General features: G+C 42.0%; 1 protein-coding gene across 8 annotated transcripts in view; it reads left to right on the plus strand.

The window, feature by feature from the left end:
* The window catches only part of ABI3BP (ABI family member 3 binding protein), a 392,420-nt gene that overhangs the window by 38,764 nt on the left and 338,592 nt on the right, over nt 1–15,064 (plus strand). For all 8 annotated transcript variants that reach the window (XM_019523725.1, XM_019523728.1, XM_019523731.1 and 5 more), the window contains exon 2: nt 3,998–4,177. In XM_019523725.1, coding sequence (XP_019379270.1) covers nt 3,998–4,177 — 180 coding nt within the window. The remainder of the gene's footprint in view (nt 1–3,997; nt 4,178–15,064) is intronic.

Here is a 15,064-nt window from a genome sequence, read left to right on the forward strand (position 1 = left end):
GGGGCCCAAAACTGGACACAGTACTCCAGCTGCAGCCTCACCAAGGCCGAGTACAAGGGGAGCATGATGTCCTGGGATTTGCTTGAGAAGCATCTATGGATGCAAGCCAGCGTTTTGGTCACTCTACTAGCTGCAGCATCACAATGCAGGCTTATGTTCATCTTGTGGTCAATGAAGATCCCCAAGCCTCTATCTTCTGTAGTGCTAGCCAGTGTAGCACTGCCGAGCCTATAAGGATGCTGCAGGTTTTTCCTCCCAAGGTGGAGAATCTTGCATTTTCTGGTGTTAAACACCATCAGGTTCTCGTCTGCCCATTTGCTGAGCCTGTCCAGGTCAGCCTGGATTGCCCTCCTGTCCTCAGGTGTGGATGCTTTGCCCCAAAGTTTGGTGTCATCAGCAAACTTGGCCAGTCCACCTCTGACTCCAATGTCCACATCATTAATGAAGATGTTTAACAATATGGGTCCAAGGACAGAGCCTTGGGGGACCCCACTGGTCACAGGACACCATGATGAGTGACTGCCATCAATTACAACCCTCTGGGTCCTACCACAGAGCCAGTTCCCCAGCCAGCGGATCATGGTGGGCCCAAGGCCACAGTTGGCTAGTTTAGCCAAGAGGTGATCATGGGATACCAGAGTGAAGGCTTTTCTGAAGTCAAGATATATGACAACAATCTCTTCTCCCTTGTCCAGATGATAGGTCACCTGGTCATAGAAGGTAATGAGATTGGTCAAGCTCCCTGCAGGACCAAACCAGTGCAGAATATTCCTCCTTGGAAGTAAATCCCATCCTCCATTTGTAGGTCTTTCTTTTTAGCCTTGTTAAAGCATAATGCTTAATATTTATGCAAGAGCATTATACAGGATGAAGGCATCCTAATGGTTTGTTCCAAGTACAGATCAGAAATATCTATAGGTTATTCTGCTTTTTTTTTGCATCACTATAATTTTATCACCTGCACAGAACAGCAGTTCTATGCAAGACCTAGGTTTCTTTGTTCCTAATATATATATTTTTAAATCCCTTCTTATTGGGAATAGAAATGGCTTAATTGATCTTATTACTTCTCTTACTTACCACAAGGACTGACCTCAAGGAATTGGCTTTATAGTCATGTAACAAGAGCATTTTCTAGGAGAATAAAACATGTACCCACTGTTGACACTGGATTTTAGGAACCTAGCCCTTATACCTTTGTTCTGGGTGGACAGAACCCTCAGACCGACTGGTTGATAATAGGTGAATTCATTGATACAGAGTAATAACAAAAAACCCAACAATACAAACAATCAAACAATTGTATATCTACCAATCCTAGAGCTGTCATCAGAGTCAAGGTACATTTGGCTTCACTTCTGAGGCTTTTTCTTTGGTATCAGATGTCAACACAGCATGTCAGCAGTTTGGAGGTGGGATGCCAAGGCCCATGGCTTCTCCTCCAGTGGGGTGCATTAGATGGGCTGCTGGTATGCCCTCGGTCTATGGTGGCCTCAGGAACCCTTCCTGGTGGATGGGGACGGGGACCCCTCTCAGGGAGCAGGATGGTGAGGGACAAGGAGGAAGAGAAGGAGGGACAGGAAGGAACTCCTTGTTAATCTAAAGCCTCTGCTTTTGTATTCTCCTTCCCTCTTGATGACTCTTCATCCGTGGCTATCTCTGGTTGGTTGTCTCTCTGTGGTCACATGTCCACATAGCCTTCTGGGCTTTCTCCTAATTTGTTCTGCTCCCCCAAAATGAGACTGAGGTCCCCCTGCTCTCTGAGGCCTTGTTGCCAGTGTCACTTATCTCATGTTATGGGACAGTACGGTATACACTTCCTCAGTTCCCAGGCTTTGTGTCCTTGTTGTGGTAGACAACCTGTTTGTGCTGTGATCTCGTATTATGGCATGCCCCCCTCAATCCTTAGGTCATGTCCGTTTGTTGGCCTTGTTGTGTTAGACAGTTTGTCTGCTTCCAAGGCTATGAGAAGCTTTGTGTGTCACACCCAAGCTGTTTAGAAATCTAATTAACCCCTGCTGCCCATCTTGACCCCTTATAATGCATATATCTATACCTATAAGCCAGTTCCCAAAAAACTGACCTTTAAATACTGTTTTTAAGTCAACACCCATCATGTGATAGTCAGAACATAAGAACATAGTAAGTGCCATACTGGGTCAGACCAATAGTCCATCAAGCCCACTATTCTGTCTCCTGCAGTGGCAGAAGTGAATGCTATGGAGGGAGAGTAATGAACTGGATATTTCTTGAGTGATCTATTCCCTGTTTGGTGGTAGGCAGGCTCTGTTTCAATAGTGGTACACTACCTGTTAATGTACGTGATGTTGATATGGAGCAAAGCAGCTCAAAATGTGTAATTTCCTACTTATTAGTTCATCCCAAATGTAAAGGGTTGGATGGATATTGCCTTAGTGATGGGACGCATCATTTCTTGCTTTGATATACTCAGAGCATTGGAGATGAAAATGTCTGAGGTGCAGCAGGTCTCTTTTGTGAGGGGGCAGGCCCCAACTCTAGGAGCAAGAAACAGAGCCAAGGAGACAGGGCATAGAACTGGGGCTCAAGAGAGCTGACAAGAGACCTGATACTCTGGCCGCATCCAGACAAACAAGGGCATGTGCTTTCAGTGGCACATATAGTAGCAGCACAAATTTGTGCTGCTACTTTGTGCTACAGCACATGCCCCTACATGTGCCTTTTGCTGCAGGACACATTGTCCTACTGTGGGCAAAGTGTGAATGCCCAGCTTCTCCTGGAAGGGCTTTGTGTGCTGTGGGGGGAGAGGAGGGAGGCTGGCTGGGGCACAGGGTGTCTCAATGTGGGGCTTGCTGGCAGCCGTGGAGTGGCACATGGAGATGTGGGAGCAGGGAGCCTAGGGTGTTCAAAAAGAATTAGTCATAATCCCTCCCAAAGTCATGAGATTGGCTTAAAAGTAAGGGGTTTTATATCTTTTGAACCTTTGGGGCACACTCAAGCCATATTTTAAAGCACTCAATGTGCTTTAAGTGTACTCCATAGGTTCAAAAGATATAAATCCCTCTACTTTTTAAGCCAATCTCATGGCTTTGGGAGGGTCTGTGACTCAGTCTTTTTGAACACTTGGAGGCTGATTCTACTGGAAATATAGCCAAAATAACAATGAAGAACAAAATCACATGCCACCCACGAAGAGCCAAAATATTAATTCTATCCCCTACTACCAAGAGAATTACAATTATAATTACAGCCGTGGAAACTGCTAGTTCCATTATGAAGTTCATATCATGATGACAATGTCATGATGCTCTACGCTGATATAATTTAAATTGCAGTCAGTGTATATAATGATGTTTCCTGTTATCTGTATTGTTCCCTTGGAAAGCACAGAAATAGAGTATTGTCTTGTAGTATATTTGGCTAGAGTAAATATGTTAATCTAGGTGTTCTGGCATCATTCCAGCTAGAAAATTGCATTTTGTCTACTTAACCCCTTCCCCCGCTATAATTTTAAGTGGATATGGTTGTTATTCATTCTCTGCCAGAAACACTTTTCTAATACTACAGCCCAATATGAAAAGATTACACTCAATTCAGAATTCATGCTTATTTACTTCTGTTGGAAATGTTGCCACCTATCCTTGTACAGTGGCACCCAATATAAGTGAAGTAATTTAAAGGAAAAGATAACTTTCACTTCTTTTTCAGTTTACTTCAGGCATTTTGACAGTAGTTAGCATGTAGTGATCTATACAGTTTCCCCTGTTTGTTTGTTTATATATCTTTCCCACTTCAAGAAAGGAGATAGGCAAAATAAAATTGTGGTTATAAAAGACTTATTTTTTTTAATAAACTAGATTTCAACTTGATGGTATCTTTTCAAAGCAATTGTCACAACTAACATACTGAGCCACTGTGTGTTCTAATTTTAATTAGTCATTTGGAAGATGGTAACTCCTCACCTTTTTTTTTTCCCCTTTCTTTCTTTCTTCTTTTTTTCCTCCCTGCTTCTCTCCAGTTAAGAGACAAGGCCTGAAAGTGCAGATTAACACAACTGGTGACACCATTTGCATGAAATATCTTCGGCCAAATCCAAACACCAAACTCGAAGGTTTCATTGTGGGGTATGGAAGTAGCTTCTACTCCAACCAATATATTCCTTTGCCTGCAGATGGAAAATCCTACATGACTGAAGTTGGTAAGATACTTTGTTTTTGAGTACTAATGTTGTCAGTGCACAAAGAAATACAGTTGGAAGTATATGTATTTGTAGGTGTTTTTTGAGGGGTGGTAGTGGTGGTGGTGTGTATTGAAGATATTTTTTTGGAGGGGTTGGAGGAATTTTGGAAGGAGGTGGAGAAGTTGGGAGCTCCTTCAAGAGGAAGACATTGTCCTTTTATTTGAGGGGAGTCTGGCATTTAGTTGGCTACTTGATTTGTATATTCTTTTTAATGCCTGATATTTATTTCTATATTTAAAGATAAAATACATTTTGTATTTTTTCTGGGTATGGATCAAACAAAATGATATGGAATAGTGTCTCAATCATCAGAGACTGAGTGGAGTGGTAGGGTATGTTTCAAGCTTTTAAGACCCTGTGATGGTGTTTAGACTCACCTTAGCCACCAGACCCAGTAGGCCATGCAAACACCACTGATCTTGGCTAAGACCAACTAATGCAGGTGTTTGAAGTTGCCATTTGAGAAAGTACTGGAAAGCCAAACCCTGGGAACAGAGAGCTCATGGAGGAATATGAAAATTAAGATTTATATTAGTTAATACAGCACTACCTTGAGACTTGGTTACTTAATTTGGAAATAAATTCCAAAACAGAAGAAGAGGTAAATATGGACAATAACAGGGCGTGTTTGACCTAGCACACGTTAGTGACAGTGCAGTCATTAATAAAACCTTTGGAAATTAAATATTCCTCCTGGCTTACTAGCAAATTGATTCTCATTTATAACAAAAAATAATGAGTCTGGGTCGTAATGTTCTGGTCTGAAAAGGAGGTCTAAACAGAGTGAGGAAAATTTGCACCTGGCATTTGGATTTGGGGTTAACATTTAAAAGTTGATGTTGTTTTAATTGTGTGGCTTGTATTTCTCAGCAGTCAGGGACATAAAGTTTCCTTGAAACATGAAAAATGTTTAAAATGCATTTTTTCTTGGTCTGCTGGCTCCAGCTGTCCCCCAAAGTAAAACTCTATCTTGTCTAAGGCCAACTTATTTTTGACAGCCGCATAACATAGCAGTATTAAGACCCAGTGACAATATGCATTTACAAATTGAATTTACTAATGGTAATAATTCATGATATAATACATTTTTAAAAAATCCCTTTCTTGCACGCTCAATTCTCCTCCCCCAACAGACACACACCCCTCCATACACAGAATAAACTATTGTATGTAAACATGGCAGCTTTCTTATTTATTTCAAGAGCTGCTGAAAGACCTCAAAAAACATAGGTGTACTTATAATGTACTTAACATCTGACTGTCCCATGACCTCAAAATATTCTGGGATAATGGCAATACTGTTTGTTCACTCTGGGCAAATAAAGTGTGCGTTCAGAGAGAACAGTGAGCCACTGGAACACTTATCAAAGTTGGTGGCAAATTCTCTGTTACTCAAGGTGTTTAAAACCAGATTGCTTGGACTTTCTATAAGATTTGTTCTAGCTTTTTGTTCAGTTTTAGGGCTACAGCAGGCATGATGAATAAAAGTCCTTGTTTTTCAGGAAACAGCCTAGATCAAAGATGTCTGACCTGATTCACAAAATGAGGAAGTGAAGGAAATTGTAGGTTGCAGTGTTCCATTGCTTGCTTTGCTGCATGGATAGTCTAGGAAATGAAAGATCCTAGGTCATTTAACATTGTTGAAGCCTAGGGAAATAGTAAAAGACTACTTTGTGGCTTTTTGAGCTTTCAGAAGTATATTAATACCTGACTTGAACCTGATTGTATTTGATGAGCCTTTCTAGCTGTAAAATCTGTGAATCAAAATTCTTGTCCAACCCCCACTTATTCTTCTAGCATAGGAGGACTTTGTACCATATATTTGTGTGTAAAAGGATACATCTGAGCTGAAATAAAAGAAGTTTTGCTCGTAAAGTGCCTCTGCCAAGAATGCTCTGGCTGCTCACAGCATTTTCGTAAAAAAACTGCAGAACTGAAAAAAAAGAACTAACAGAGTAAAAGGGAGTACAGTAGACTCTGGTGAGAGGTGTGCAGGGGTTGATGAGATAGAAGTTCTTAATTAAACTGGTTTAGAAAGGGAGAGGGAAAAGCCCCATTGGATATCAGAGAGGATGTCTACACTACATCCCAGGGACACCCAAGAATGTGATACTGCTCTTTCAAGCATACCCTGTCCACCCAGTCCCATTTGCATATTCCAAACCCAGAAATGTGGACACGAAGACCCCAAAGGGGAACCCATGGTAACTCTTCTTGAGCACACCAGAGATCTTGAGAGCAGCACTGGCAAGATGGTGTGTGTGAGTGGGAGCCAATGGGAAGGTTGTGCTTGAGAGCATCCCTTCCAGAGAGTGCCCAGCATGTAGTGGAAAACTACCTAGAGACAGGGAACCTGTTCCTCTGGGGGCTACTGCAGTGAAAACATGACTTTGGCTGGCTAGGAATCAAAATTCCTGGAGTTTCTTTCTGATGTCATCCCTAATTTAGTGTTTGAGCTAAGGAAAGTTGCTAAGTGCAGATTCTGTTCCACCAATTAGGCCTCAAGAGCATACTTGGGTACCTAAGTGTGATCTTATTCCATCCTGCTTGAGTCTCTGAAAAAACAGTGCATTTACTCTTACAAGATATGTTCATCTGAGCCATAAGAATGAGTCACTAAGAAGTGGAAATAAGGATCATGACCCCCCAACTTTTACTGGGCTCCAGCCCTCCAGTGTGTGGGGCAGGGATGTGTGTCTGGGGCAGTGGGGGGAGGATGTGGGGCAGGGAGGGCCCCAAGAAACCCCTTGCAGACTGGAACTCTCCTAGCCTGCAAGAGAAATGCTACAGTTTCCAATATTTTTCTCCTTTAAAGGAGAATCCATTTTTTTAAAGTTTGTTGATCCACTTTTAAAGTTTGTTCGCAACCTTTTCATATATTCTTGCGACCCACTTTTGGGTCACACCCCATGGGTTGAGAAACGCTGCCTTAAAGTATATGGGAAATTCATTCCTCTGCTGAACTCAGTGGAGTTGTATAACAAGGATGATGTAGGCTCCCTTTGTAAATCTGTAATAGTGTATATTATAATGCCTTCTGTATAGCACCTTGCAAGAGCACTGAGGCTGTCTTTCTTTTCCTAAAAGGTCCTGGGAGAACCTTGATTGAATTATTTTTCTAGTGCAGGTCATTTATTAGCTACCCAGAGCCATGTGGAATGGTATGAAACCGAGCATTTGTTAGAGGTGCACTTCTGCTGGGATATTTGGTTTTTGTGTTTTCTGTAATTTTCCCATGACGGGTTGCTGGCTACTAATGGAATGAAGTTCTCAGGGCACCTCTTACCTTTATGAAGCACTACATCAGTATGCCCAGCCATTTCTTAGAACGCCATTTAAACAAGTTGTAAAACAAGCAAAATCCTGTTATAATGGAGATTGAGATGGAAAGGATAAATCCCACAGCATTCATAGCATGGGATGATATAAACCATATGGTCTCTAAAATATCTAAACACAGCAAGCACCAAGTTAGTGACTTTCCAGGTGTGCTTTGTTAGGTTTGAGCATTGGAGAGGACCACTTTAAAAGTTTTCGTAAAAAGAAATAATAAGTAAAATAAAAAATTTAAACCCTCTGCTTCTTCAATATAAGTCAGTGTGGCAACTTAATAAGAAAGCAGCACTTTAAATGTAAACAGAAATAACTGGCTAAAAAGTCCTGAACTGTATAACTGTACAGCTTTCAGGATAAAGAGTAGCATCTGTGACTCTAAGCAAACATCTTCCTTACAAAAGAGAATGAAACCAGCTGCAGGGTTTGCTAAAGGGCACTGTGTACACTTCATGTCCAAAACATTTATTTTCTGCATTTAAAGATAATAGATTTACTGTAATTGTGTTAACTCTAGGGTTTTAGGGGTTGACGAGATAAAGAGTTATTTTATTTGTCTTATGGGTTGTTTTGAAGGAAGAAAGAAAAATCCTCTGCACTGCATGACAATGGAATAGCAGGATATAAAATCAGCCTCGCCCTGATTGTTTCTCAATTTGTACCACGTACAGATACAACATTTTCTTAAGGGTAGAACCTGAGCTGTGTGCTCATGCTTAGTGCAGCTTGAGCGGCAACAAGAAAGAGGAGATGAAAGGAACTGCAAGCACCATGAGGCCAGCTGCCATCATGGAGTTGCAGCAGCTACAGGCACTTGTTCATAGGCTGGCTGGTTGGGGGTCTCGCACAGAACGCTGTGTGTGGAAGATAGGGAGGCCAGATTAGTTTAGAGCTGCCTACGCTGGCAAGGGATTTCCTTCTGGTGCAGTAATCTCCATCTAGCACTTGAGAGGCATCTTCAAATCCTCTTTGCACTCCTGTAGTGATGCTAGAGGTCGCTTAACCTTGTCCTATAATCTTAATATATTGATTTTTGTTTAAGGCTTCCAAAAACAAAAAGATGCCTGTCCAGAGTCCTACACATTTTAAAACTTTCTACAGTATTATACTCCAAGTCAGGCTAGTTCTTTACCAAATTCTCCAATTAACCCAAATAACTATGTAAGCAGAACAGTATTGCATTCTTTTTGATGAGGTCCTGGTATGTTCAGTTTATACTTCTATCTTCTGCACATGCCTGGGAAAACAGATGAACCTTACAGATTGCCCTGTAATTGTTTATAGTCTATTATGGAGGAGGCTGGAGGTCATAAAGCCCAAAATTAAAGACTTATCATCGCTTATGTAAGTGGACCGAGACTCACTTTAAGGATCTCCCCAGGATGCAGCCATGGTAGTGTTGTGTGGGAAAAGTATTCGTTTCTTAAATTGGCAAGTTCCAGACTGTTTAGGGCTTTAAAACCTAAATTGATCAAGTTCTTCAATTGCTTCTATAAACCAAAGGCTGACAGTGTAGATAAAACAGTATTATTATAATATCAGTCTGGAGAGCTGCAGTACTGACCAATTAACTCCCATCTTGAGTATGTTGCAGAAGGGAGATTCCAGTGATGAAGGCGTCTGTGGAGGTATCACAGCACTGGTTTGTAGAGGCATAGAAAAGATTAAAAAGTGAGGTTAGAGGGAGCTGAAATGAAGATAAATGAGGTGATTATACATGATATGCTGCCTCTACAGAAAGGGACACCTAGGTCCCCACACAGATCTGGAGGCATCAGTTAGTCAGACCTGCATACATTGGTAATATTCACTTTTCTGACAATGGTGGCAATAGTGCTTACTTAAGGAAACTTTACAAACTTAAAAATGATGCCTATAGAATTGCCTCCTGGCCCCAGTCTGAGAGGTGAGAGTATAAGGAAATTATATCACAAATTAAACAGAAGTGCTAATGTAGAAAAATTGTCAAACTCACTATGTAAACAATCCATAATTCCTGTGAGTACCTAATAAAATAACAGGCCCTCCTCCACCCCCACCCCTTCTCCCCTGCCCACAGGCATATACGGTCCAAGGTTCCCACCCTCTCATTCAGTTTTGATAAGAGTAAGGGATCAGATTTTCTGCTGACCCATGCGTTCAACTATGTTAACATTGACACTTGAAGCCAGCCGGCTGCATACAATGTAAGGCAAGCAGTAATTTGGCTCCCTGCATGGGAAATCACATGTGTTTATTTGAAGCAAGATAAATATGACTGTAGCTTTTAAATTTAGCTTTTCTAGCCCTTGCAGTCAAGATGTGGTTCAGGAGATCATGCACCTACAGTGCCACAGTTAAATAGTCATTAGCTCACAGCAGTGATTCTTCCTTTGAAATAGCTTTTTTCTTTCTTTTTTCCAGTTAAATTGTGTGTAATGTGATCCAGGAATAAGAAACTTTGCAGAGGGTCATACACAAAGCAGAGAGCTCTTTTGATTTCCTGAACTTTTAATGAGCTCGTGCTAGCAATGACCTCTTGAGCATCAAGTTTGGCTGCATATGTGGAAACAAGTCAGAGAGAGGAGTACAAGCTAGCTAAGGACAGCCTTGACATTTGTTTCGGAGCGGCATCTACAACTGTTTTAAGTTGTAGATTTATTGGGGCTCAGTCCCTGTTTTTTTTTGCCTTGCATAGTGCTGAACAGACTTTCTGAACTAACATGTGATTGTTCCTGGGAACAAGAGTCCCCTGAAAAGTGATCAGGTACTATGTTGAAAGACACCAGCAGAAGAACTGATGTAGATTGCTGAATGATATAAAATAACTGACCCTTACCTAAGCTTCCTTTGAATTCTAAATGTACTGAGCCTGCTAAACTGGCACACAAAGAAATAACTTTCCATAAAAAATATCTGTTGCTTCTTTCTAGTCAGTTTAGGAATACTACAAGACAGGTCTTGTTCTGTTTTGGTTTGGTTTGGTTTAGTTTTTTTTAACTTTATTTTGGTCCTGCCGAGGCCCAAATGCAGAAGCTTGGAAATGAAAATCAAATTTGTTTTTATTCTTTTGTCTTGTTTTGTTTTTAAAGATAAACTAAAACTAAATTCCCAAATTAGTTGACTGAGATAAATTTTTATTTAGGCAAAGTTCATTTTTTTCCTTAAAGTAAGCCAAAACAGTTTATACCTCCCTAACATGCTCTTCCCATCCCCAAAGCTGTATGTGGAGTTTCTTTATAACTTCACTTAATAAGTCTGGGAACTCCATGCACTACATTACCCACAGTATGTGAACAATCAAACTATGTATGGATAAGACAGAATTCTTGCTGAACTTCAAACACATTTTTAAGTGCTCTTCAGATCCACCCATAGTCTCTGACCAAGTAGGCCATTTCCTGTGAAACCTTATGCCTCTTTCTGAACAAGTTAGTCGCTACTATGGCAGTGGTTCTCAATGTTTTTAAACTCAAAGACCCCCTTGTTAGCTATGAGGCGCTCTGGATTCCTATTTGAAATCACTAGGCTTCTTTTGTGAATTATGTTTGCAAACCTAATATGTGGCACCCGGGGGCACCCTTGAAATGATCTCAAGGCTCCCCCAGGTACCTCATCACCATGGTTGAGAATCACAGCTCTAAAGTACCACCCTGCCCTGCCATCTGCCTGATTTCAGAGTAATATGGCTAACTACCTCTCTCTACATTTTTAAAAGGATGGCTGTGAAATGCTTGCTAGAGCAATGTTTGGTATGTAGTTTTCTCACAGACTGAAGGGTTCTTAGTATGTACTCTCATATCTGACCATTTCCTATAAGCAACTTGTAGAAATAAGGCTATACAATTGCAGAGGTAATTATTAATATTTGTTAACTATTAAGTTGTGGTATGTCACAGGCTAGCATTGCAACATTATGTATGGATGGATTCTACAATTATGTACATTTCTTGTCTCAGCATATATGAATAGGGGATGGGGGCTGTGGTCACTGGGGTAGGGAAGGGAAAGAAAAACAAGAGTGATGAAAACGAACGAGAAAGAAAGAAAACTAATTTTCCTCTTTTTAATTTTCCTTAATTAAGCATACATTTTGTTAATAAAAACAAATACAGTAATCCTTGCTTGTTCATTTAGGAAACTATCAGTGTTTTGCATTGCACATTAGTGTCCCACTGTCACGGGCTTGTAAGTTGTAGCTCAGCAGGTAAAATAATGACGAAACTAGTGTTGGCTGGGACTAATAGGTTGTATCAGTGATACTTTTTTGTGTTATTCTTCAAGATCTGTTGTATACAGAAGCAGCTAAGATGAATAGTATACAAAGTTAATCTTTGATTCAAAGTACTGCTTCATTGTCATAATAGTTTTCAGCATCACCCTCATTATAAAACTTTCCAGTGGCAGGAATGTAATTGTTTTACAAAGATGGTGAAGGGTTGGCTCTCATATATGCTGCTTTATACTCTTTTTACAAAGTTTATATTGAGGTATGTGCTCCATATATCTTGCAGCACATGTTGTGTTCTTTGAAAGGTGTCCAAATCAGATGAACAGCATGAAATTATTGAGAGTTCAGAGAGAGTTTTTTCTAAATAATGGCAATTTATTGCACTATAATGGTCTGCAGTCCAGTTACAGTACTAAGATGAATGAATTCTCCTGCTTTTGAGGAAAAAATGTGATGAGAATAGTAACACATGCAGTGTACTGATATAACATTTCCAAAATACTGGTGTATCAGGTGTTTGAGTAGAACTTTAGGCTACTTCTTACTATAAGTGTGTGTGTGGGGGGGTGTGTGCGTGTGTGTATGAGAAAGTGAGAGGGCAAGAGATCTTTGTCCATAATTGCTTGCTTGCTTTATAATCATATATAGGCCATTATAATGGAGTATCCTTTTCAAGTTTCAGACAGATGACCCAGAGCTGAATGAGACAGACTAGATATTGGCTAGGACAATTAAGGATTTTTGGCATGTTGCTTAATGGGTAGACGTGTCAAAGGTATGAAAAAAGAGAGTTGAGCACAGGGGTATTTGGATTTCATTTATTGTCTCTAATTATTGTCACATTAAATCAATAGAAGACCAAGCAGTTCCAGTCATTCCGGCATGTTGTAGTACTCTAAAAATTAGTAAGTGTAAAGTGTTTAATAAAATGTATGATACCAACTGTTTAGATTGTACTAAATCTAGTGACCAACTACATATTGTAAAGGAACAGTGTCCTCCTTTACTGTCCACAAAGAGAAAGGTAGATAATTCTTTGCTTGTTTGAGGACATACTCCTGCTCATAGAATCAATGAGTCAGAAGGGACCTAGACAGATCATCTAGTCCGACCCCCTTTTAAATTTATACTTGTGGTCAATCATGACCCCCAAGTCTCTTTTGGTCATGGTGCTAGTGAGTGTAGCACTGCCAAGCCTATAAGTATGATGTGGGTTTTTGTCCTGAGGTGGAACACCTTGCATTTCTCTGTGTTGAATGTCACCTTGCGAGCCTATCCAGGTCAGCCTGAATTACCAGCCTATTCACTAAAGTGATCGCACCTCCCCCATAATTTGGTGCCATCCACGAATTTATCCAGTCTCCTTCTGACCTCTGAATCCAAATCACTTATGAATATATTAAAGAGTACTGGTCTGAGTACTGAGCCCTGTGGGATGCCACTGGTCACCATGCACCATGTTTACTTAGTTCCATCAACTATCACCCTCTGGGTCTAACCACGGAGCCTGTTCCCCAGCCATTGGACCATAAGGTTGTAGAGGCTGCAATTCCCCAATTTTACCATGAGGACATCATAGGAAATAAAGTCAAAGGCTTTTTTGAAATCTAAATATATATCAGCCTCTTCCCCTTTGTTTAGTTGGTGTGTTACCTGGTCATAGAAGGAAATGAGGGTGATCAGGCAACACCTACCTGCAATGAAGCTATGTTGGCTGTCAGAACATTTCCTTCTGTTAGCCTGTTGTTGATGGTTTCTTTGATGATTTTTTCCGATGCTCAGGAAACAGGTCTGCCAGAAGAGTATCATACATTGGGGAGTTATTTTTCTAATATTGGTGTAATGGCAAAAGCCCTAGCATGGATGCTGTTATGCCAGCATAAAAGTGTTTTTGTTGATATGACTGATTTCACTTGCTGAACCAGTATAAATTACACTTGCAAACACCCACAAGCTCCAACTCGACCTGTAACCAGCACTGGGTAGATGCAGAACACTGGATAGATCTGCATCCCCAGTTGTTCTCATCTGCAGTGTACTGAGGGTTCTCTTAACCCCATTATTCACTGGGGATCCAGAGAGAATGAACCAAGTTCTCAGTAGCACACACAAAGGGAAATGAAGTCCTTGAAGAAGTAGATAATTTTTTACTTTCCTGTGGGTGTGTGTCACAGGGTCACGCAGGTGCCCTGTGCCTAGGAAGAGTTAAGGGCAGCTGCCAATCATCAGGGCAACCTAGGTGATGGTTGCTAGGGCAGCCAGGCTGGTCAGGTGACCAGAAGGGGGCAGGGCTGGGCCTTTATAAACAGCCTAGGCCGGAGCCTAGTTTGCAGTTCCCTTCTGGCGGCCTGAGGGGCAGGACCTCTGCAGTAGAACTGAGCGGAGCAGAGCCGATGGTTGCAGCCTGATCACCCAAGTGGTTACAACATGATCAGGGTAGAGAGCACCCTGATAGGGAGGCTATGGCAAGAAGGCCAAGTGCGCTTAATCCTATGTTTGTACTAGGAAGCTTGTTGTCATGTTACAGCCGGGATGCTTATTGTTTTGTTATAGCCGTTTGGTTTATGGTTCTGTTGTGGTAGTTGTGTAAATACCGGAGGACGAGGTGAGGCTATAGGGGTGTGAGGAGGCCTCACGGGAGCTCCCCAGTGACCTGGGGGTTTCTGGTGCCTGTAGGGGCACAGTGAGCGGTGCCAGGGAGGCACAGCTCATGGGTGCCGGTGTGGCGCTGTATTTGGGGTGTGTTGACCCCGCCTGGTGTGGGCGAAAACTGGAGGAGCCCGACTAGGGCAGAAGACCCTAACGGTGGGTCAAGGGGGCCAGGCATGGCTACGGCCACCTGAGCCCGACCGTGGAAAGCATGGAGGCAGACCCAGTGGGGTGCTGCCAAAACACGGAGGCAGGCCCAGGGGGGTGCTGCCTGGCAGGGTGAAGCCCCGATGGGGGTCAACCCCATTGAGACACCCCAGGTGTGGGCATGTACGGGAAAGAAGCCCAAGAGAGGGCGCACATGAAAGAAGCCCCAGGAGGGGGCACATCTGATTGATAGAAACCCCAGTTGGGGTGCGGACTAGAAAGAGTCCCAGAGGGTCTCCACTGTGGTGGGAACCCGAGGGACCACAGGGGATAGGTAAGGCTTATGCTGCCTGAGTCCAATTGGATACAGAGTATTGACAGCAACCCAGAGGGGCCAGGGAAGGCTTAGGCTGCCTGAGCCTAATAGGACCCATACTATTGGTAGGAACCCAGGGGGGGTCAGATCTGGCTTAGGCCACAGAGCCCACCAGGGAAAAATACCATTA

This window comes from Gavialis gangeticus, unplaced genomic scaffold, assembly GCF_001723915.1.
Source record: "Gavialis gangeticus isolate Ggan-Ray unplaced genomic scaffold, GavGan_comp1, whole genome shotgun sequence".
Lineage (NCBI taxonomy): Eukaryota > Metazoa > Chordata > Crocodylia > Gavialidae > Gavialis > Gavialis gangeticus.